Source organism: Equus quagga, chromosome 2, assembly GCF_021613505.1.
Source record: "Equus quagga isolate Etosha38 chromosome 2, UCLA_HA_Equagga_1.0, whole genome shotgun sequence".
Taxonomy (NCBI): Eukaryota; Metazoa; Chordata; class Mammalia; order Perissodactyla; family Equidae; genus Equus; species Equus quagga.
The window spans coordinates 108,837,858-108,859,271 of NC_060268.1; the positions used below are offsets into that span (position 1 = coordinate 108,837,858).

The 21,414-nt window shown below is 40.6% G+C and overlaps 1 protein-coding gene across 1 annotated transcript in view; it reads right to left on the bottom strand.

Annotated features, from left to right (window-relative positions):
• Positions 1–285: 285 nt before the first annotated feature.
• The window catches only part of TARBP1 (TAR (HIV-1) RNA binding protein 1), an 86,957-nt gene continuing 65,828 nt past the window's right edge, over positions 286–21,414 (bottom strand). The window contains exons 25-31 of the mRNA XM_046652807.1: positions 11,876–12,072; positions 7,284–7,365; positions 5,166–5,337; positions 1,899–2,090; positions 1,589–1,713; positions 1,016–1,152; positions 286–685 (exon numbers count right to left, since the gene is read on the bottom strand). Of these exons, the coding sequence (XP_046508763.1) occupies positions 517–685; positions 1,016–1,152; positions 1,589–1,713; positions 1,899–2,090; positions 5,166–5,337; positions 7,284–7,365; positions 11,876–12,072 (1,074 nt within the window). The 3' untranslated portion in view covers positions 286–516. The remainder of the gene's footprint in view (positions 686–1,015; positions 1,153–1,588; positions 1,714–1,898; positions 2,091–5,165; positions 5,338–7,283; positions 7,366–11,875; positions 12,073–21,414) is intronic.

Genomic DNA, 21,414 nt, shown 5'->3' on the forward strand with positions numbered 1-21,414 from the left:
AACCTATTACCTGAGCATTATGAACTTTATAGGGAAGCTGGCTCAGCATCTTGCAAGCCTGTTTCCTCCTTGGGAATAAGCAGATACAAAGCACAAAAAGAGGCTAACGGCTCCTCTTCTTTGTGCAGAACCTTTGCTTCCTCCCCACGTGGCTCCTTATGACTTAGCGGGTGGTATTCATAGATACTAGCTGCCTTCATTCTGCCTTATTCCAATCATAGTGCACATTTCTGACAATACTAGTTTCTAGAAAAGAAAGTATCTTTTTAAAATACATTGTTTTATTTCCACAATTGCTTAACATATTTTATTAAAAGAGCCATACAATTTAGCTAAAAAATTTATTAAAGGGAACAACATATAGTAAAATACTTAAGGCACGTGAAGTAGTTTTGGCATTAATTGCAAGAAGAAGAAATACAAATTACCCCAGTAAATTTCAGAATCTATTAGTCCAAATAGTTTTTTAAAATGTTTCCATAGCACCGACAACTCATCTCAGATAAGGCACAAACGTCATGACTCGGTGTCCCCATGCTTAAGCAGCTGCTGTCTGGTATATTCCCAAATCAGCAGGGCTCCACTCACATGGACGTTAAGTGAGCGGATGATACCCTGCTGAGGAATTTCCACACAAACATCCAATTGCTGGATCAGATTTGCTGGAATTCCTTCACGTTCATTTCTGATGAAGAAAAACGGGAGAAGAAAGGTGAGTTTTCCTGTACCAAACAATATTTTTCTCAAATACTCTGAATGTTACTGGAAGAGACAGAGTAACAAAATGAAACAAGTCTCTGGTACTAGGAAAATAAATAAGTGTAACAAAAAGATTTATGAGTCAATTCTGTGTTCACCTCACCATCCCAAACAAGTGAAATTAAATGAAAACTAGGGGGGCTTTCCACAAACATTACAAATCAGAGGTCAAATGCGGGTGTAATATCAGGAGTCCAGGGAAACTGTGAAATTTCTGAAACATTTTCTAGACTGAGACTCAAGAGAATTTTCTTACCCCAACAGGAGGAGAGATTTCTCAGGAAAGCAGTACTGGGTTAGGTCTAAGCTTTTGGCAGTTTGTTCCACACCAATGATGGTATAACCTTCTGCTTTTTTCTGTTGCAGATAATCGATTAACTGAGGTGGTTTTACCTTAATATGAGTTTAAAAAGAGCAAAATATTAAATCATTCACTTATAGCCCTGCTTGCAGTAAAATCAGAGTTTTAAAAATTTTTTATGAAACTCAGCTTGTTAAAAGTCTTTTTAAAAGGACAGAATTATATGCTATAAAAAAGAACTCCCCTAACATCATATAAATTTATAAAAAGTATTCCTAAATCAAGAGTGAGTTGCAACACGATACACTTTACTGAAAAGAATTCTACATTATTGATGATTTCTAAAAAGACAACAATGTGAAAGATAACAAAAGGAAGAGAAGTGGGCTGTATTTTACTTTAAATATTATTTTCAACTATTAAATGCTGGAGTACTATAAATTACTGCGAAGGACTAATACAGAAAATAGAGTACTGCAAAGGATTTCAGTAAATAAAAATTTTAACAATAAATAACTTTCCACCCACCTCCACCAAAGGAAGCCATTGTTCTGCGGAAACACTGAGGTGCTGAAACTGTTTGTCTTTGACACAGTGAAGACTGCCAACAACGAGCACCAAGGCCCCAAATACCTCACAGGTCCGGCACAGTCCTATACAGAACAAGCTGGAATTACTGTTTGCAGCAGAATACTAAGCTCATCATGTCCCATATGTTCCTCTGAAGCTCCCCAAGAGGGTTACATGTGGAAAGGGCAGCCAAAAATGGTATTGGATTGATTAAACATCTTCAGGATCAAAAGATTTTGAGCAATTCTCTAGAAAACTGCAATATTACCTCCTAAGTTGGTTGGTTTATCAATGAGTGAGGCCACTACAATCAGTCTACTAATTGACTTTCCAAGTTTGGCAGCACGATCCTGAAATGCGAGCTCCAGGTCCAAATCTGGAACATTGTTTTTCCATGGGATGATCTTCTTCTGAACATCAGTCCACTCAGACTGGTCGTCTGCCTCACCTGAATTAAAACCTGGGAAGGAAAAAGAAAATATTCCCACATGTATAAATTTCCCTATTTATTTAATTGCACACACACATATATTTTTAAGAGTTTAAAATGATAGTTTAGAATGAGATTCATTAAAGAACTTCAATTCAGACACAATTGCCATTTTCAAGAGTAATTTTAAATTTTCAAATTCAACTCTACTATCCAGTATACCTTTCATGAAAATATAAGATGCATATTTTTTTACATTTTAGCACATCCAAAATTGGGAAGCATCTTAGAATCCATAGGGTATCATAGCTTGGTAGCATTTTTTCTTAGTGGTTCATAAAATAACACTGTGTCTTACAAACTATTGTTAGTATTAGATTGGAATTATCTGTAGAAATATTATTTTCCTGAAAAAATAGACATAGTCTTTATTTTAAATTATTTTACAAGTACTTGGGAGAACTTCTCTAAAATGAAGGATACTCTCTGAAGCAATTGTCTTCTAACTACCCTGATGGGCACACAGAATGGTATTGACCAGTCTCCCTGCAGCGTTTTGATCTCTAGTACAGGACTGAGAATCTCCTTCCAGGCTCTTCCTCAGCTCTGCCCCGCTCCAAACTTGACTGAGCAATCAAGGAGCACTTAGCTTCCTGGGGATGGAGGAGACATGCAAATAACCCTAATGCAGTACTCTAGTGAGGGGATGCTCCCACAGAAAGGAGTTATTAACGTCTGGGGACGGAGGGCAAAGAGTAAGACCCAGAAGGCTCAAGGGAAGGGAAGTAACAGTTTGCAAAGCAGAGTGTGTGGGAAGGGCAGTGCAGACTGTAGACACAGCATGTGCACATGCACAGGATGTGGAAGGAAATGGCTCGGGCAGCAGCAGGACTGGTGTTGTGCACAGCATGCAATGGATGGAGGGTGATGGCTCAGATAAGATCACAAGGACTTTGTATATAATGATAAAGAATTATTCTAGAGATGGGAGCCATTAAAGGGTTTTAAGAATGGGGATAACAGTACTGGTTTTGTGTTTTAGAAAAATCCCTCCTAAAAGTGACATGGGGATTAAGTTGGGGCTGGAAAACCATGTAGAGGCTTTTGCACTAGTCCAGGCAAAGATAAAGACAGTCTAAATTAAGTCAGTGCAAGAGGGGCTAACCAGGAGAAGCCAGATTTGGGAGGCAGAATCACCAAGATCTGGTATTGGATGGGTGTGGCAAGAGACAGAACAGGGAAAGGATGACTTCTATGATGATGGAGTGACGCCATTAATAGAAAGGGTACATCGAGGAGCCTCGTTTGGACAGACAGGCAAATTCAATTTGGATATGTTGAGTTTAAAGAATGTCCAGTACTCTCAGGAAAGAGGCTAGGCAGAGACAAAGATTCGAAAGTTACAGTTCTATAGGTGGTTGTCTCAAGTTGTGGAAATTAATAAAAAGGTTCAGGGAGAGCTTGCAGCACAGAAAACCAGGCCAATGAAAACATTTGGAGGATACTAACATTTAAGTCTCAGCACAAAACCCTATTGCAATATCCCTCTCTTTACCAAAAATAAACAAACTAAATAGACCTCTCCAGCTTTGTCCCCATCCAGGTAACACCTCATTCCTCTGCTCTACTCTGCGGCAGAACTCCAATCAGTTGTCTCTACACCTTTCCTCCCTCCCAGTCTCTGCTCAGCCCACCCCCGTCAGGCTGTTTCCACAACACTGATGAAACAGCTCTGTCCCCATCTTTTGTCCCCAAATCTTCACATTTGCTGTTCTCTGTTTTGGGAAAGCTCTTCCCCCAGATCATTGCTTGCCTTGCTCTCACTTCACTTAGGTCTCTGCTCAATGTCAACTCCTTAGAAAGCTCTTTTTAAGCCTTTGTCTCTCTCTTCACTCTGTTTTTTTTTTTTTTTTTGCACAGTACTTTTTACTAACTGACATTATATTACATATCTGCTTAGGGCTGTCTCCCCTGTAGGAATGTAAGCGCCATGAGGACAGGGACTTTGTCTTATGTCTACTGCATAAGATGCAGTCAATAAATCTCTTGTTGAATGAATAAATAAATTTAAGGTGATATGTCTTAAAATGCATTAGTGAACCACCTAGAGTGTTTGATAAAAATGTTCTTTTTCAGAACTCTCCTCCAGACATACTGAATTAAAATCTCAGGGCAGAACCCGAGTTGTCCAAGGAATTCTTGAAAACATTAAAATTTTGGAGAACTACAAATATAAAGGACAAGTAGGGGAGCTCATAAAGGAGAGTGAGGAGTCGGATTGAGGAGGAAAATCAGGACAGCAAGAAACTAGCAAATAAAGGCTACACAAAGGTCAGGGATGATAAGAGAAGACCTTCTATTTAGGTTTTGTAATGAAGGAGACAAAGAAAATTTCTGATTTTCTGCAATAAGTTTCAATGGTAGTTATGGGTTAGCAAAGAGTCAGAACGAGGACAAAATGTGAGTGACAGAAATGATGAGACTGTAGACTACTAATACACAACTATTAAGATTAGTTGTGATTTCTAAAATGGGTGGGAGACTTGATGCTTGGCTTCCTTAGGGCAGCAGGACTGTGAAGGGAGGGAGGAGGAGCGGGGAAGAGGAGTGAGCAACAGAAGGAAATGCGCGTCCTAAAGAAACCCAAAGGGAAGAAGTAGGTGTAAAAAAAGGTGAAGGCACAGGAGAAAGACGGTAACAGATGACATGATGTCCAACCAGACAGAGAAGGGACTAGAATCAAGAGCTCTGTTTTATCCCTAAATGAGACAAGAAATTTCATAATTTAGCCCTTTTTGAAAGCTATATTTTTACAGAAATATATTGTGGAAGAGCAGTGAATATTAATTAACAATAGTATTTCAAAGAAAAGAGAAGCCACTAGCTTTATATAATAAAGTATATCAGGCTGTTTTTGGCTTTCTATAGCAAAGCTAACTTTCAGCTGAAAGTACTAGTCAAAGTTTTACCACCTTTTTTCACTGGCTTTTCTCTAAGTGGAGGAGCAGAGTTCACCACGTCAATGAAAAGTCAACTACCTGTCCTAAGTAACTTAAATCAATAAGCCTAACCGAGTCAGCAAGGGGCCAGAGCGATTCTCTTTACCTCTGTCCTGCTGAGCCCAGTCCCCTGGTTCTAGTTCACAAAGCTGAGTGGAAGAAAGGTACCACTGAAATCCTGCATCTAAAGGAATGTCAGTGAAGCTGGTAAATTTACCAATGGCAATCCACTCATCTTCAACAAGGCCTGAAAGGCGTGGAAGGATGTAAAATATGGTCTGAAAAGAAAATTGCAAAGTCTTAATTTTTTGCCCTTAAAGATAACAAAGCAATACATGATAACATGTTTAAAGTACAACTTATTGTTACTAATGTATTCTCCCTAACTATCATATCTGATCAAATTACACACTTTCATTTACGTCTTGTAGCAATTTTCTAGATGTATTTCTCATTTTCTAAGAAATGAGGGGATTAATTTAGGAAATCCTGGAGATCAGGCAGATCTTCTACTTTGGTATTCCTAACTGTATGTAATAAACCTCCGTGCTCTTAACAAAAGCAGAAAGTGTTTTGGAATTAATCAGTATTAATGTTGGAGAACATTTGGATAAATGCCATTTATTGATAACCACTACCTTCATAAGCAATCAAGTTCAAGCTCTTCTGATGCCAAATCTCTACTCCCACTACCATTAGACAAATGTAGAATCTAAATTTGGCCTTGACTATATATTAGCTGTGCGATGTTAGACAAGCCATTTAGCCTTTCTTGGCTTCAACTTCCTCATTTTTAAAACGTGGATAAAATCAGGTTACAACAGCATAGGAAAGTGTTTTGTAAATGGCACAGCGTGACACAACTGTAAATTGTAATTATTTAGTTATTACATCAACAATCCTCATTTCATTTTCTTACCTACTAAAAGAAAACTGAGAACCAGACTATCATCAAAGGTGAAAAGGCACATAAGAAGCAGAAGCACAAGCAACAGGCAACTTAAAAATGAAATAAATTTACAACAATGTGCAAGTCTTCATAAAAGTTTTTAGAATAAATATGATTTTCTTCATGCTAGCAACATTTGTGGAACTTTAAACTGCATAATGATTGCAACTAAATATTTATTAAGGAGGTACTAAGTACAGCTTCAAATACATAGAGAGACAGGGTTCTTGCAAGCCATTATTTTATCTACACTGATGGTTATGACTCCTATCATTAATGGAGAGTAAGACATATAAATACGTGAGAGTGAGGCAGTCACAGGCAGGATGAGGGAAAGAGGGAAGCAAGGGACTTACTCCTGCTGGAGACTGAATAGAAAAGGCTGGTTAGCACTAGAGAGTTATTAAAGGTCCTTCAGAAAGATGGCAAACAAAGCATTCTGGGCACTAAAGAACACAGAACAGAGCATGTTAAAATCCTAAATAATATTTGCAACGAAGCAACAGAAAGCACACATTATTGTTCTATGATGAATATCTCACAATATATAGATTTATATTTTTAAAAAACGTTAGCTTATTAGTAATCAAAAAAAACTGCTTACGCACAGTAGCTAAATTTACTGATACTTCCAAGTTCTCTAGAGGAAAAGTCCTGGGTCAAAGGTTTTAAATTCAAAGCCAAAACATTATAATTATAGTTGAAAAAGGGAGAAAGTAATATGATCTATACAAATTTTAATTTACATATTAAGTTAATTAACTTACATGCTAATTGTAATAAATATGTTTATGGTTCTTAAAATTATGTAAACACAGTTACAATCATGAGGTGGTGTGTCATTTGCTATACAATTTTAGTCACCCAGAACCTAAAAAACGCAATTAACGAAAGAGATCTTTTTTTTTTCATTAACAATCGGCTTCATTACGACAAAATCTCACCTGCACCAATGTTCTCACTCATTTCCTTTTACTGTCAGAACAGATTTCTGTTTAGAGTTAAATACTCCCCCTTCCAGTGTTTACAAGCAGACACTGCCTGAGAAACAGAAAGTGAAAATGACTAGCCAATTTTCACTGCCTAAGAGGGACATGCAAGCAAGTCATCTGCATATGGGACAACATTAAACTCAGAACTTTACAATGTTAAGGTGAAGTTCGCAAGCAAGGGGAAAAAATTAACCTAATCATAACCCTTCCACAACTATGGCAGAAAGGAAGCATGAGGGTGAAAGACACAGTACAGAATTTACAAATGATGTTCTCTGCTCACCTCCAGACAATAATCCTTAAGAGGGTGAAATGTTGCAAAAAAGAAATGCTCTTGGATGCGTTGCCAATTCTTCTTGGCATTCCTAAGGATTAAAGATACGGCATGAGGTACAAACAAGTGCAACAATTCTGGTAAGGGGGGAAAATCAATTAGATATCTTAAAGAGGTGCTGCAGAATTTAGAATGAATGAACATTCTGTGAATTTTATCCTAAGATTTATACACCCATATCTCCAAGATCAACATACTTTAAACACTGGCTGTAAATCCGACCTTTTCAAATGAAACTCAAAGACAGACACAGAAATTAAATAACTCTCTCAAAGTCATACAACAATGATCAACAAGAATGAAACCCAGCTCTCCGCACTTAAAGGATGGGATCAATCTAGCGGAGCGTGCAGAGCCTGAGCTCCATCAAACGTGACGGGAGGCAGAGATGGTCGTCAACTGGCAGTGATGGGAAGACCTCACAGGAACAGCCTGCCAGAGATACAGCTTGAACCCTTGGGGGAAAAGAATCTAAAAGAGAACTACATAAGTCTCTGGCAGCAAATGCTTTTTTTTTTTTTCCAGGAGAGAAAACCATTACATAAATCACTTTTTCTACTCTCAAGATTCACAACACATAGCCAAACTGTTCCAACTTCCATAAACCAAACAAATTTAATATGAGCAGGCTTTAAATTCTTAACACATTTGTCAAGTTTAAAAAGACAAAAGAGGTAGGGATAAAAATCATACAATGTGACCAGCAGGTTTCAGTTTAAATTCATGACCCACAACCCAAAAGCTGAGTAGCAATTTCAAGCTATTTTCCTGGCAAGATGGCTCTCCTGTTATGGCCAGTGTATCCTCTTCACACCCCAAACTTCCCAGCTGTCTTCTCACCTCTCTCACCATCAGCAGATGGCCGTGCCTCACACGTCACTGGGGTGAGAAACAGAAGACTCAGATGACAGATCTTCCATCTCCTGCCACCTCCTTATGCACCTGTCCTCTTTCCCTTCCCTTTCAAGAGATTCTCTTCCAAGGACAATACCCCACTATGTGCTCAAGATCCCATTCCCTTGGATTTTCCTCCACCTCCCCCCTTCTGAGTCTTCCCCTCTTCTCTCTTCTGGACTTTCCTTCAGCCTATTCAAAACTGCTTTATGTCTAATCTTAAAAAACAAAAACCTTACTAAAGTCTCCATGAGCAGGGGACTCAGCAACTCAATGGAACAGAAGGTAGCTGTTAAAAGATCACCCATTTAGGAGATAACACCTTTGGCAGAGACGAGAGGAAAGAAGAGAGGAGAGGAGACTGTCTTGTTTTTATTGGATACCTTTCTGCACTGTTCAGTTTCCTAACCACGAATTCCTATTTAAAAACAACTAACGTGGGGGCTGGCCCGGTGGCCAAGTGGTTAAGTTCATGCACTCCACTTTGATGGCCTGGAGTTCGCCAGTTCGGATCCTAAGCGCAGACCTACACACCACTCGTCAAGCCAAGCGGTCGCGGCGCCCCACAAAGAAGAACTGGAAAGATTTACAACTAGGATTTACACCTATGTACTGGGGCTTTGGGGGAAAAAAAAAAACTGATGTTACCAAAAATACTATAAAAGCCCTCTTTGACAGCACATCCACCATTAACTATTCTTCCCACCCCACTTTACAGAGAAGTCTTTAGAGAGAATTATTTGCACAACTTGGCTGTGTTTTATCTTCCTCATTGCCCATTTTTTAATAATTAAAGATATGAAATATTTTAAATATTCAAGTAAAGAAAATAACAGACACCAATGAACTTATCACCTGGATTTCACAAACATAAATATACTGTCCCATCCACTCTTCAACCCATTTTAATGGGTTTCTACTCCACCAACTATGGTACTGAAATTGCTCTTGCTAAATCCAGTGGGTGCTTTTAGGCTCTTGCTTGCCTTACCTCAAACCTGTGCATTTCTCTATCCCTCTACTAACCTCAAGAGAATCTGACTCACCATTTTCCTCCCATTCACTCTTACTGGCCTCTGATCTGCTCTTCACACTTTTAAAAATGCAAAAGCAAACAGGTGATGACATTCTGGAGTCTAAACTCTTCACTGGCTTCACAATTCTCGAAATAGAAACTGGCTTCCGCCCAGCTCGGCCTGGCCCTCGCGTCTCAGCCGCTGCTGCGCGCCGTCCTCATGCGCTGCTCCTCTGTCAGACCTGCCTTCTGCAGCGCTCTGAGCATATCAGCACATCTCCCCCTCTGCGCTTTTCCAAACACGGTCTCTTTTGCCCAGAAATCATTTTCCTCCACTCTTCATTTGCCTGATTCCTATTCATTCTTTAAATTGTAATTTAGACACTACATTACTCACAAAAGCCTTCTCTAAACCACCCGGACTAAACAGTCTGTTTCTCTCATCACACTCTTCACTCTTCCACTAGAGTACTCACCGTGATTTAAATCTCTTTTTATTCATATGGCTATTTATTTGATGTCCATCTGCACCTGACAGTGAGCTCCATGATGCTGGAAACTTCCTCTATCTGGCCTGCAGCTGGTCCCCAGCACTAGGCTTGCCTGCCACAAAGCTGACTCTTAGTAGGTGTGCATTCAAAGCAGAGATGGCTTACCACCCAGGGGTCCTTATTTTTCTTAGTTATATCTCCTAGCTGCTACTAGGACTTTTAAAAGAATAAGTTATTTCTTAAAAGGGTGTTTTATTGCTTAGTGAAAAATATGAGCTGAGCCAATTGTTTTTAGAAATCAAAATACAGCTACCAAGAATCTTGAATAGCATCACCAACCAACTAAAACATGTCAACACCAAACAATAAATCATGATTTGCTCATAGAGAACACAATAAACTGACCCACAAATGCCTGTCTGCATGTTAAAAATTAGGTCAATTTCCTCAGACTTCCTTCTGCTACGGACAGGCTAAAAGTCCTGGGATTAACTGTAAGTTATGGCCCCTGGTTACTTATCTCCAGCTGTCAAACACAAGGAGCACACTGCACAGAGGCAGGAGTGCGTTCTGTTAATATGGTTTCATTAAATTGTACATTCAAGTATGATTAGGAAAAACTTCTGCAGTTTGAGTTGGCTTTCTACATGATAACACAAGTGTTATCCTGAAAAATATTTACGTCCACATCTACTCACGTAAATAAACTCAGCCAAATATTCACCAAATACAAGAAACGATAAATATACGCATACCCACACACCATGAAGAAACGAGACTTTCACAATCACTTGAAAAAGATCAAAGATTCTAGTTGCTGGGATACACCTGGAAAGTCAGGAATTCTAGACAACGCTGTGGTGAATTACTAATTGTAGTGACTAGGCTCTTGGCACCAGCATCTGAGGCAGTTTTCCAGGACACAGCACGGTGTACGACATGCCAGAGGCATTCACCAGCTCCCTCTGCTCCCTTGTCCTTCATCTATGACCCATCCTATCTCCCCACCTAACTCTCGCCTCCTTCTATTCTCTCTTCCCTTTTCTCTCTCATGTAACTATATTTTAGTATTTACATTTGCTGAATTAAATATCTTTCTCCTGACCCCCAAAACCTCCTTTACCCACTTAGTCACACAAATTCCTCTTTTAACAAAGGTATCAAAAGTTAAGGTAGGGAGCAGGGTCATAAGGCAGTTTTTGGCCACGGAAGTAGCTCAGGCCCAGCGCCACATGAAGCTTCGTAACGGCTCATAAACAGTCTTATCTGTACCATGTGCTAACTTGATGGTCAAGGCAAAGACCCTACATGTTATTGGTTTTCCACACACTGTTTCATATGCCTAATATGCTGCTTCCAACCTTTATCTGTTTGTTTATGTAAATTAGTGAGTGTTTTTGAGCCTCTGAAGAAAAGCTTTTTATGTTGATATTGCCTGGGTCTCTGAAATTTATAAAACTCCCAGCCTTCCAGGATGGTGACAATCTATGATGATAAAGACAAAGTAAAACAACAACAACTTAGGGATGAGGCAGTACGTTCAGATACCAGGAGGTGCTGAGGATACTTCTGCTGCTTTTGTGGGTGACCTTCAACCAGCAATGGGTATGGGAGAAAGGGGGCCTCACAAAATCTGGGCCATGCCCCCCTCCCCACCTCTATCCACAGCAGCAGCATTCTATCTGTTTGATATTGAGCTTCTGTATAGGATTTTGTTTGAGGAATAGAGTTCTCTTAGGAAAGAAAAAGAAAAAAGCTTCCAGCTTTAACTAGTACAACTGAGGCGTTAGGAGCATGTCTTTAAAGTCAGATCATGCTGTTTCTCAGCAGCTCCTTGACAACAAGGGTGACGCCTTTGGCTATACTGAAGAGAAACATCTAAAAGGATGGAAAAGATTATTTATAAAATAAATATTTTTTATAATCAAGGATGAAAAAGCAGTGAAAGGTCAAGATGGAGCTGGCTACAATGAGAAGTGTATTAAACTGTACATCAAACAGTGAACTGCTTAAACTTGGCCTTCCGGGCTCTATGGGCTCCAGCATGACGGAAGATGAGACGCTAATAAAACTGGGGCGCCTTCGACATCTTCTCTGTGCGCTCTAGCGGAAGTACAGTGGAGGGTCCAAGGTTTACTCACCCTGCGCCATGCATGTTTTCCACTTGATTCAGACTGGATTCAATAACAGAAGTGAGAGCATCAAATTCTTCAACATGCATCGTTTTACACATGTTCCAGATTTTCTTAAGAGCGACTAATGCATACAGTCGAATACTAAAATTGTGATTGAAACACCACTGCAGTACGATAATAAGGGCTTGCTTCAGAATTAGTTTCTGAAAAGAAAGGGGAAAATTCTTCAAATGTAAACATGGACCATTTTACCCTTGACTGTATAAACAAAAACCAGGTATACAAATGATAAAAAGACTGCACAGTAAATCTTATTTCACTGCTTTTGCATTAGCACAGTGGCTTCTCATTTATCCTTCTCAGATAAATCAGGTACACTGGCATTAGAAATTTCCTCAAGGACCAGCCCGGTGGCGCAGTGGTTAAGTTGCATGTTCCACTTCTTGGCGGCCCGAGGTTCGATGGTTTGGATCTCGGGTGTGGACATGGCAGCGCTTGGCATGCCATGCTGTGGTAGGCGTCCCACATATAAAGTAGAGGAAGATGGGCACGGATGTTAGCTCAGGGCCAGTCTTCCTCAGCGAAGAGGAGGATCGGCAGCAGTTAGCTCAGGGTTAATCTTCCTCAAAAAAAAAAAAAAAAGAAAGAAAGAAAGAAAGAAAGAAAAGAAATTTCCTCAAGAAAGAAAATATTCTCCCAGCTCTTTGGCTTCATTTCTAATGCTGCAGTACATTTTTTCCCCATGCTCCAGTGCCTAGGTTAACTTGGACAGAGTGCTTTCATGCTCACCAATATACAACCAGAATGTTTTGGAAACAGCCTCCATCACTTATCACGTTACCTTCGGTTGAAAAAGTTAGAAATATTCTTTAAGAGCCCCACTTTTGGTGAACTTGGAAGTGCTTCTAAAGCAAAGCATCTCATAAAGTGCTGTCTTTGATTCTGAACTACTGTTTTCCCGAATGGTGATCTTGGACCCACATAGCAGTGAGTGGTGGCAGGAAAATTAAGAAATGGGGAGAAAAGTAGTAAAACAGTTTAAACTTCCCTGTAGTCTTTTCCTGTGAACTCACAGACTGTTCCATCTTCATAGCCTGGAGATTTCATGCAATGATCGTCCCTGTTTTTTAAAACCACACAGTCTAACAACTGTTGAAAGGAAGTGAGATATATCAACGTGGGAACCAGATGGACTCAAACTTTTAATAAAACATCAGGAGCTACCTTGATGCTCCCACAAAATGGGTCATCTGTAAATAAATGTTCACTGGGCTGCCAAGAGTCCTACAGTTGGTTTCTCTGACTGATTAAAAACAACCTTATTTACAGAAGTGTTTACCAATACGTCAGTATGGTTAACAGCTCACTTCAATTTCCCAAAGCTTCTCTGAGAAGGACAAAATATAAATAACTCTCTTTATCTCATTCCTTTATTCAACATGTCATCGACATTTATCAAAGGTCACTGTAAGTCAGCTGTACAAGGATGCTATTGGGAGATAAATAAATATTTACACACACAAATGTATAACATACATACTACCAGCCTACATGATGAACGTTAACAAATACTGTCTGTTACTGGGGCACGGTAAAGTGAAGTGACTAGTCAGGAAGGCCCAGCTAAAAAGGCGACATGGGGGAAGAGCAGTTTTTAAGAAGAGGCACAAAGAAGGCTGATAGCATATTAGATGTATATCTAAGAAAAATCAGTAAATGAAATGTATGGAAGAGCAAATATATTTACTTGGCTACAAGGAAGATCAAAGAGAAATGTCATAGGTAGCACAGGAAAATGGCAACCTCTGAATGATACACGATTAAGTATTTAGTTCTAATCTGGAAGTTGAAAACCAAGGCAGGTTAACCAAGGCAACCAAAATATCATTGGAAAGTAATTTAAAAATTTTTAAAAAGAGAATGTGAATAATTAACTACCAATATTCTATAGTCCTTTATGACCTTATGAAGCACATGTGATAATATCTAAACATATACTACCTACACCATTAATTATGTACTACAGTGCTATGCATAGCATTTTATGTATGTTGTTTTTAATGTGTACACCTCAACAAGGTAGGTTTTATCATCCCCCATTTACATATTAGATAACTAACGTGAAGAGGCAAACCTGAATAGTATTAGTGAAAGGATGGTCACCTCAAACATGACCTGCCCCAAACACGACTCTTGATTTTTCCCCAAAACCTACGTGGGGCCTGACTGCCCCTGTGCCCCATCCCTTACTCTGTGCCAATCGCTCTGACCTCCTTTGGAACGACAAGGCCATTCTCACCTAGGCCTGCATTGCTGATCCCTCCGCCTGTAAAGTCCCCTGACCCTCACGTGGCTTGCTTACCCACTTCTTTCAGGTACTTGTTAGAACCAGCTCCTTGGAAAGGTCTCCCCTGAACCCACTTTCTGAAATAGCTGTCCCACCCCAGGCACCCAACCTCTAGCCCCTTATCCTGCTTTCTTTTTCTTCAAAGCCTGTGTCAATAATCTTTATTTATTGTCTCTCTCCCCCACCAGAATGAAGGTACTTTGTTCTGTTCACTGCAGAATCCACAGGGCCTAGAATAACATATGCAGACACATAAGATGCACAGAACAGATGTTAAAGTGAGGGAGAACGAGGGAGGGAGGCAAAAAATCAAAATGACTTCTTCCAAAATACCTTAGCCAACAGATGGCTTGTGGCCAACTAAATTCACTGCACATCCCATCTCTATGGTCTTTGCTCATTATCCAAACGTAAACTCCACCGGTTCTCTCCTTTCTCTTCTAGCCCTCTCCGGAAAGAATATCTGCTTCCTCTCGTCTGACCTGATGTCACGCTGCTCTCCCTTCCCTTCTAAATCTTTCCAACTGTACCTTTCAGAACTCTCATCGCACGGGAAGTTCTTTAACCTCTCCCTAAGCTTTCGTTCACAGCTTCCTAAGCCAGCAGAGGGTCTGGAGCCTCTTCAGTAGTCAGTGTGACTTCCAGACCATTACTTCCCCACCATCACGTAAAAAACCATGACCTGCCTTTCTGTGCCCTAGTCATACCCAAGACCTTGTCATAAAACCTCTGTTCTTTTTTCTAAAATCTTAAAATCAGGTATTCCAATTTCTGACCCAAAGCATTTATCTACAGTCTATCTTCTGGTTACCCCACCTCTTTCCCTTGTGTACCCCTCATGTATCACTGCAGTGGAATTCATCAGTCACAACCTCCGTGTTGCTAAACACTATGGATTAAGCCCTTATCTTTCCCGACCTCTCCAGGGCACTCGACTCTCTTGGCAAAGGTCTCTTCCTACGACGTGAGAACACCACGTAAGGTTGTCCTCCCACCCTCTTGCTGTTCCTTCTTGATCTCTTCTTCTCCTATCCCTTACCTGCCAGTGTTCCCCTGGGTTCTGTCCTTGGCTTCCTTATTTTATTAGGCTGCATACACTCTGTGAGTGACCTCATTCATTCCCATGGCTTCCGTCCATTTAAAGTTCCCAAGCTTGTGGACCACAGCTGCTTTTCTTCTTCTTTTTTTTTTTTGGTGAGGATGATTGGCCCTGAGCTAACTTCTGTGCCAAACTTCCTCTATTTTGTATGTGGGACACTGCCACAGCACAGCTTGACAAGTAGTGTGTAGGTCTGTGCCTGGGACGTGAACCCATGAACCCTGGGCCGCCAAAGAGGAGCGCACTAACTTAACCACTATGCCACTGGGCCGGCTCCTGCTTTTCTTCTTTTAACTGAAATTGTTACTGAGATAACTGTAGACTCATGTGCAGCTTTAAGAAATAATACAGAGATCCCTGTGCCCCTTGTATACACTTTGTCCAGTTTTCCCAAAGGCAACATCTGGCAAATTTTAGCACAATATTAAACCAGGATGTTGACACTGATTCAATCCACTGATATAATCCTGATTCCCCACTTTTACTTGTATTTGTGTGTGTGTGTTGGGGGGGGATTGTACTAAGTCTTATACAATTTTATCACACATGTAGGTTCACAGATCTATCCACCATCACAGTCAAGACACTGAACAGTCCCAAGGCCTAAGGATCCTTCCTGTTGTCCTTCCATGACCACACCCACCTCGTTCCTATGCTCCTCTCCCCCATGGCCAGTTTTTGTATTACTGGCACAGTATTTTGAAAAATATCTGAATTTTAGTCTGTCAGAGTTTAGCTGCAGAAACAGAACCTGGGTAGTCAGGCAGAAATGGATCTTCATTACAGAATCACTGGAAATGCTAAAGGAACAGACTCTCAGCTCTCAGTTGAGCTGTCAGGAGCTACACCACTGAACCAGGCTACCCTGCCTCTCTTCTATGACCAAGCAACCTCAATCAGGAAGCTTCAGCTGCTGCCGCAAGATCCCGCACCATGTCAGGCCTACCATAATTCATACCAGCAAAGCGACACGCTGCATCCTGCTTCTGAGTGTTCACGAAGCTAAACACTGGGACCTCGGCTAACAGCACCTCAGAAAAAACAAGCACCTCCATGACTTGACTTGTCAGCAGAGGCTCACTTCTGCCTTCCAAATCCTGTGCAAATGCACTTTACCTGAAGCCCTAGCTGCAAGAATGCTTTAAAAATAGAGGTTTTAGTTTGCTGGGCTTTGCAGCCCAAGGCTCACTAGAGAGAGGGTGTGATGAAGGCTGAACACAGCTCCAGCGTATCTTCCCAGCAGTACTAGAGCTCCCCAGGTCACCTCCCTCCCACCACGCCCTCTGGGGTACACCAACTGGCAGCACTCACTGATGCCATGAGCCTGGCCCCTTAAGACACTGAGTTGTGATTCCTAAAATGAGGACAACTCCCGAATCGTATTTCCTATCAGACCTCCTTCCTGAGCTCCAGACCTCTATACCCAACTGCTCCCTCACAAGTCCATGTGGATGCACACAGGTAACAAATTCAAAATTCTATCCTTAGTCATCATCACCTCCCCCAGTCTGTTCCTTTTCCTATGTTCCCTAATTCAGTGCCCCAAGGCACCCCAACCCTGGCGGCCCAAGTCAGTTTCCTGTTTTGCATCTGTCCCATCTAATCCATCACCAAGTCCTGGTGTTTCTCTCTACCGCGTACCTGTCATATCTCCCTGCCACCGCACAGGGCAGGTCACCATGAAAGCACTCGCAAATCACCACAACAGGTTCCTAACTGGTCTACCCATTTCCAGTTTTGCCCCTAGATGACCAGTTCTACACATTGCATTCACAATACACAGATCTGATTGTGTCACGTTTCCACTTAAAGTTCCACAGCATCATCCCAATGCCCCTTGGATAAAGTCCAAATTCCTCATACACTGAGCACTTACTGTATGTCATACACCATCGTTGAGCGTGGAAAAGTGGAGTTTTAAAAATATTAAATCACTTGACCAAGTTTACGCACGAAGTAGGAGGTAAAGCTAAGATTTGAACCCAGGTCTGTTTGGCTCTAAGGCTCATTCTCCCAAGCACTGTGCGAACCTCCTTGACATGCTTTACAAAGACCCGTCATGAGATGGAACCCGCTCTCGCTCCAGACTCACACTCTGTTCTCCACCTCCAACCAAACTAATGTCTTCTGCATCCTTGATGGTGCCAAGCATCCTTCCACTCAGCCTGCTAACTCTTGCCCAGTGTGTAGGTCTTTGTACTGAACTGGAAGTCTTCCCTGCAGACCCAAGACTGAGAGGTCTCTGCTAGGTGCTCCCACAACCTCTGCACTTCCCCCACCAGAGCACACATCACGTTTGTCGGCACGCTCCTCTAGACAGATCTGTGTCTTGCTTTCCCCTGTATCTCCATAGCCTAGTGTAATGCTTAGTAACAGTAAGCACTAAAAAATATTTTGAATGAATGAAATGGAAGCCTTGATCCCAAACTCTGACAGGTATAAAGAAGGACCAAAGATGATTCAGAGAGGAGAGAAACTAACATTCCATGAGTACCTGATACTTCGGTGTTATTTAATCCTTACAATAATCTTTTGAAGTAGGCAGTGTTATGTCCACTTTATATAACGGGAAAACTGAAGGAATAAAGTCCAACGCCCTGCCCTGGGCTACAGGGCCCAAGCTTCCCCTTTGAATTTCTCACCACACCTCTACAGCCTTAATTCTTAGTGCATGCTTTATTTAGATGTCGTTTCTGCTAACGCCCTTTTCCTGTTCTGGGATCCCACTCAGGATACCACGTTACATTTAGGTGTCGGTCCCCCTAGCCTCCTCTGGGCTGGGACAGTTTCTCAAACTTTGTGTTTGATGACCTGGACAGCTTTGAGGAGCAGTGGTCAGGTATTTTGTAGAATGTCCCTCAGCTGGGATTCGGGTGATGTTTTTCTCATGATTAGACTGGGGTTGTGGTGTTCTGGGAGGAGACTGCAGAAGTAAAGAGTCATTTCCATCACATCAGGTCAAGGGTACATAGTATCAATATGACATCGCTATCACCACTTTCCCCACTGTAAAGTTACTCTTTCCCCCTTTCGAAACTCTACTCTTTGGAAGGATGTCCCACACTTAAGGAGTGAGGGGTTATGCTCCCTCTCCTTGAGGGTGGAGTGTCTATACAAATCATTTGCAATTCTTCCCAGGAGATTTGTCATCTCTCCCATTTATTTATTCAATCATGTGTTTATATCATTATGGACACATGGATATTTATTTTATACTTTGGGTTGCAATTCACTATTACTTTATTTATTTCGTTGCTCAAATTGTTTCAGCTTTAGCCATTGGGAGCTCTTTCAGTTGGCTCTTGTGTCCCTTTGCATACCCATCCCACATCAGAGTGTGTATGTGTGTAGAGCATTTCCTTACTTTCTGATATTACAAGATGCTCCAGACTTAGCTTGTATATTTTCTGCCCCAGTCCTAGAATGATCCATTTCTCCACAGAGCCCTGGTTCTTTGCATTAGAGAATGATATTAGAGATCTGGGAGCTAGGCATATAGTACTTGTAAGTGAAAAAAAAAAATCCATTATAATTTTCAACAAGAAATACAATTCTTCTGTGAATTGTACATGAAATCTGTGGTATTACCTGTGATCATCTGCCTGGCCAAGATTGGGGTACAGCACCTGTTAGTTCTTGAACAACGCTGCCACTTACATCAGTGTAACAAGTTCTGCTGCTGAATAATAGGAATACTACTGCATTGTATTTGCTGACAAGGTTTGTATACACTCACAAGCTGACAGGGCAATACATGACTGAGCACAGTTCAGAAAGGGATTTTTCCCCGTTTCCTTTTAATTTCCATAGAACATTTAGTGCTCTCACCTCTGTCCTGTTTGACAGTTTTGAATCTTATCTATTTAACACATCTCATATACAGGTTAAGTACCAAAGCACACTAATCCTCGCTTAAGCCGGCGTTTCACTTCCCACAGTCCAAAAATATTAAATGGAAAATTCCAGAAATAAACAATTCAGAAGTTTTAAATTGCACACCATTCTGAATAGCATGATAAAATCTTGCTGTGTCCTGCCCAGGACATGAATCATCCCTTTGTCCAGCGGATCCCGCAGTATATGCTCCCCGCCCATGAGTCACTTCGTCGCCGTCTCAGTGATCAGATCGACTGTCGTGGTATCGCAGTGCTTGTGTTCAAGCCACTCTTATTTCACCTAATAACGATGCCAAAGTGTAAGAATAGTGACGCTGGCAATTTGGATATGCCAAAGAGAAGCCACAAAGTGCTTCCTTTAAGTGAAAATGTGAAAATTCTCAGCTTAATAAGGAAAGAAAAAAAATTGTATGCTGACGTTGCTAAGATTTATGGTAACTTTTGTTATAATTGTTCTATTTTATTATTAGTTGTTGTTAATCTCTTACTGTGCCTAATTTATAAATTAAACTTTGTCATGAGTATGTATGTATAGGAAAAAACATAATACATACAGGGTTTGGTATGATCCCGGTTTCATGGATCCATGGGAGGTCTCGGAACATGTCTCCCAAGGTGGGGAAGAGGGGTGACTACTATAACACACTTTGATGAGAAAGAGAAGTCTTAAAGGACTGTTTCCAAGAATCTCTGAACAAAAACACAGTTATCAAGTAACAATGGAGTTTACAAATTGGAAATGAAGAGAGTAACAAAGTAAACCAGTTTGGTCTTTACTTAGGTAACTCAGTTTACATTTTTTTCCCCCAGAAGATGTTGAAATTGAAATTATTCTATTCCACTAATCAGCATTCCTTTATCTGGATGTTTTGAAAATAAAAAACAAACCTAAATTGTGTAATAAACAGCAAGTACAATACAGGCTTAATGAAAAAAACATGTTATTTATACCAGCTCTAACAAGAACATCTTCTAAGATGAATTCATTTTCAAAACTTGTCTAAACTGTTGAGCCGTTTCGTCCACTCTGCAATGGTACAGTTTCCTGTCTATCTTACCTTTGTGGAGAGATTGTAGGCAAATCTCTTGCCTGCACACATTTAAAATAGAAAGATAACATTTGCTGTTATCTGATGCTAGAGCTTTCTTGATCTTACCAGAGGGTGTTAGCACAAGTTTTCACATAACTTTAACTAACACACTGCCATCTGGCTGACAGACACTGGAAGGCACCATCAATTTTAAGATACTGTCGTGATTTTAGAGGTTAAATGTGGTGGGGAGAAAGGTCTATCTAAGGATTGATGCAATAGGTTAACTACCAAATTTGATTGTTACCACTATTTAAAGACAAAAACACTGAAAATTTCTAGGAAAACTTTTTTCCTCCTATATTTTTATTTCACTCTCAACACTAAACAACACTTCTTATTTCCTATATTAGGTCTTCTGCTAGAGTTTACAACATATCAGTACGTTCTTCTCTGCAGATTCAATAAGACAGAAGCTTGCTCTAAATCTTACTGACAGGTTTTCCTAAATGCTTCACAGTTGCCATAGTGAGTAACCAGAATTAGCTAAGATCTCTACTTATCTGTGTGGTAAACCACCAGCGAAATTTCTCTAAACCTGAGAAAGAACTGCCCTTCACAGTCCAGATGATGACAGTCATTTCATATCAACCTTCAATCACCCATAGCTTTTAATACTCCAACCATAAGTTTCTTCGCACGAGCATTTGTTGAATAACTATGGCAGTCACGGAAGAGTTAAATGCAATCAGGGAAGTCCTATTTAAATAATCTTATGGAAATGCTTGTATAAAATCAAGAATCACATCACTAAACATTGCTCATTAATTAGTCTACAGATTCAGCACGTACTCAGCCACACCCCAGTGTGTCCATGTGCAAGTGGGTAATATCCTACAGTGTACTTGTGTCTGAGTAGGTGTGCACATTGGGGGGGTAGTGGAAGAAAATGTAAAAAAATACAAAGGATACTCTACATCTTAAAAAAATTAGTACAAATATCTAAAATTCTATCTTGACAGGCAAGTTCAAACTCTTCTTTTTTTTGTTTTTGAGGAAGATTAGCCCTGAGCTAACCACTGCCAATCTTCCTCTTTTTGCCGAGGAAGACTGGCCCTGAGCTAACATCCATGCCCATCTTCCTCCACTTTATACACGGGATGCCTACCACA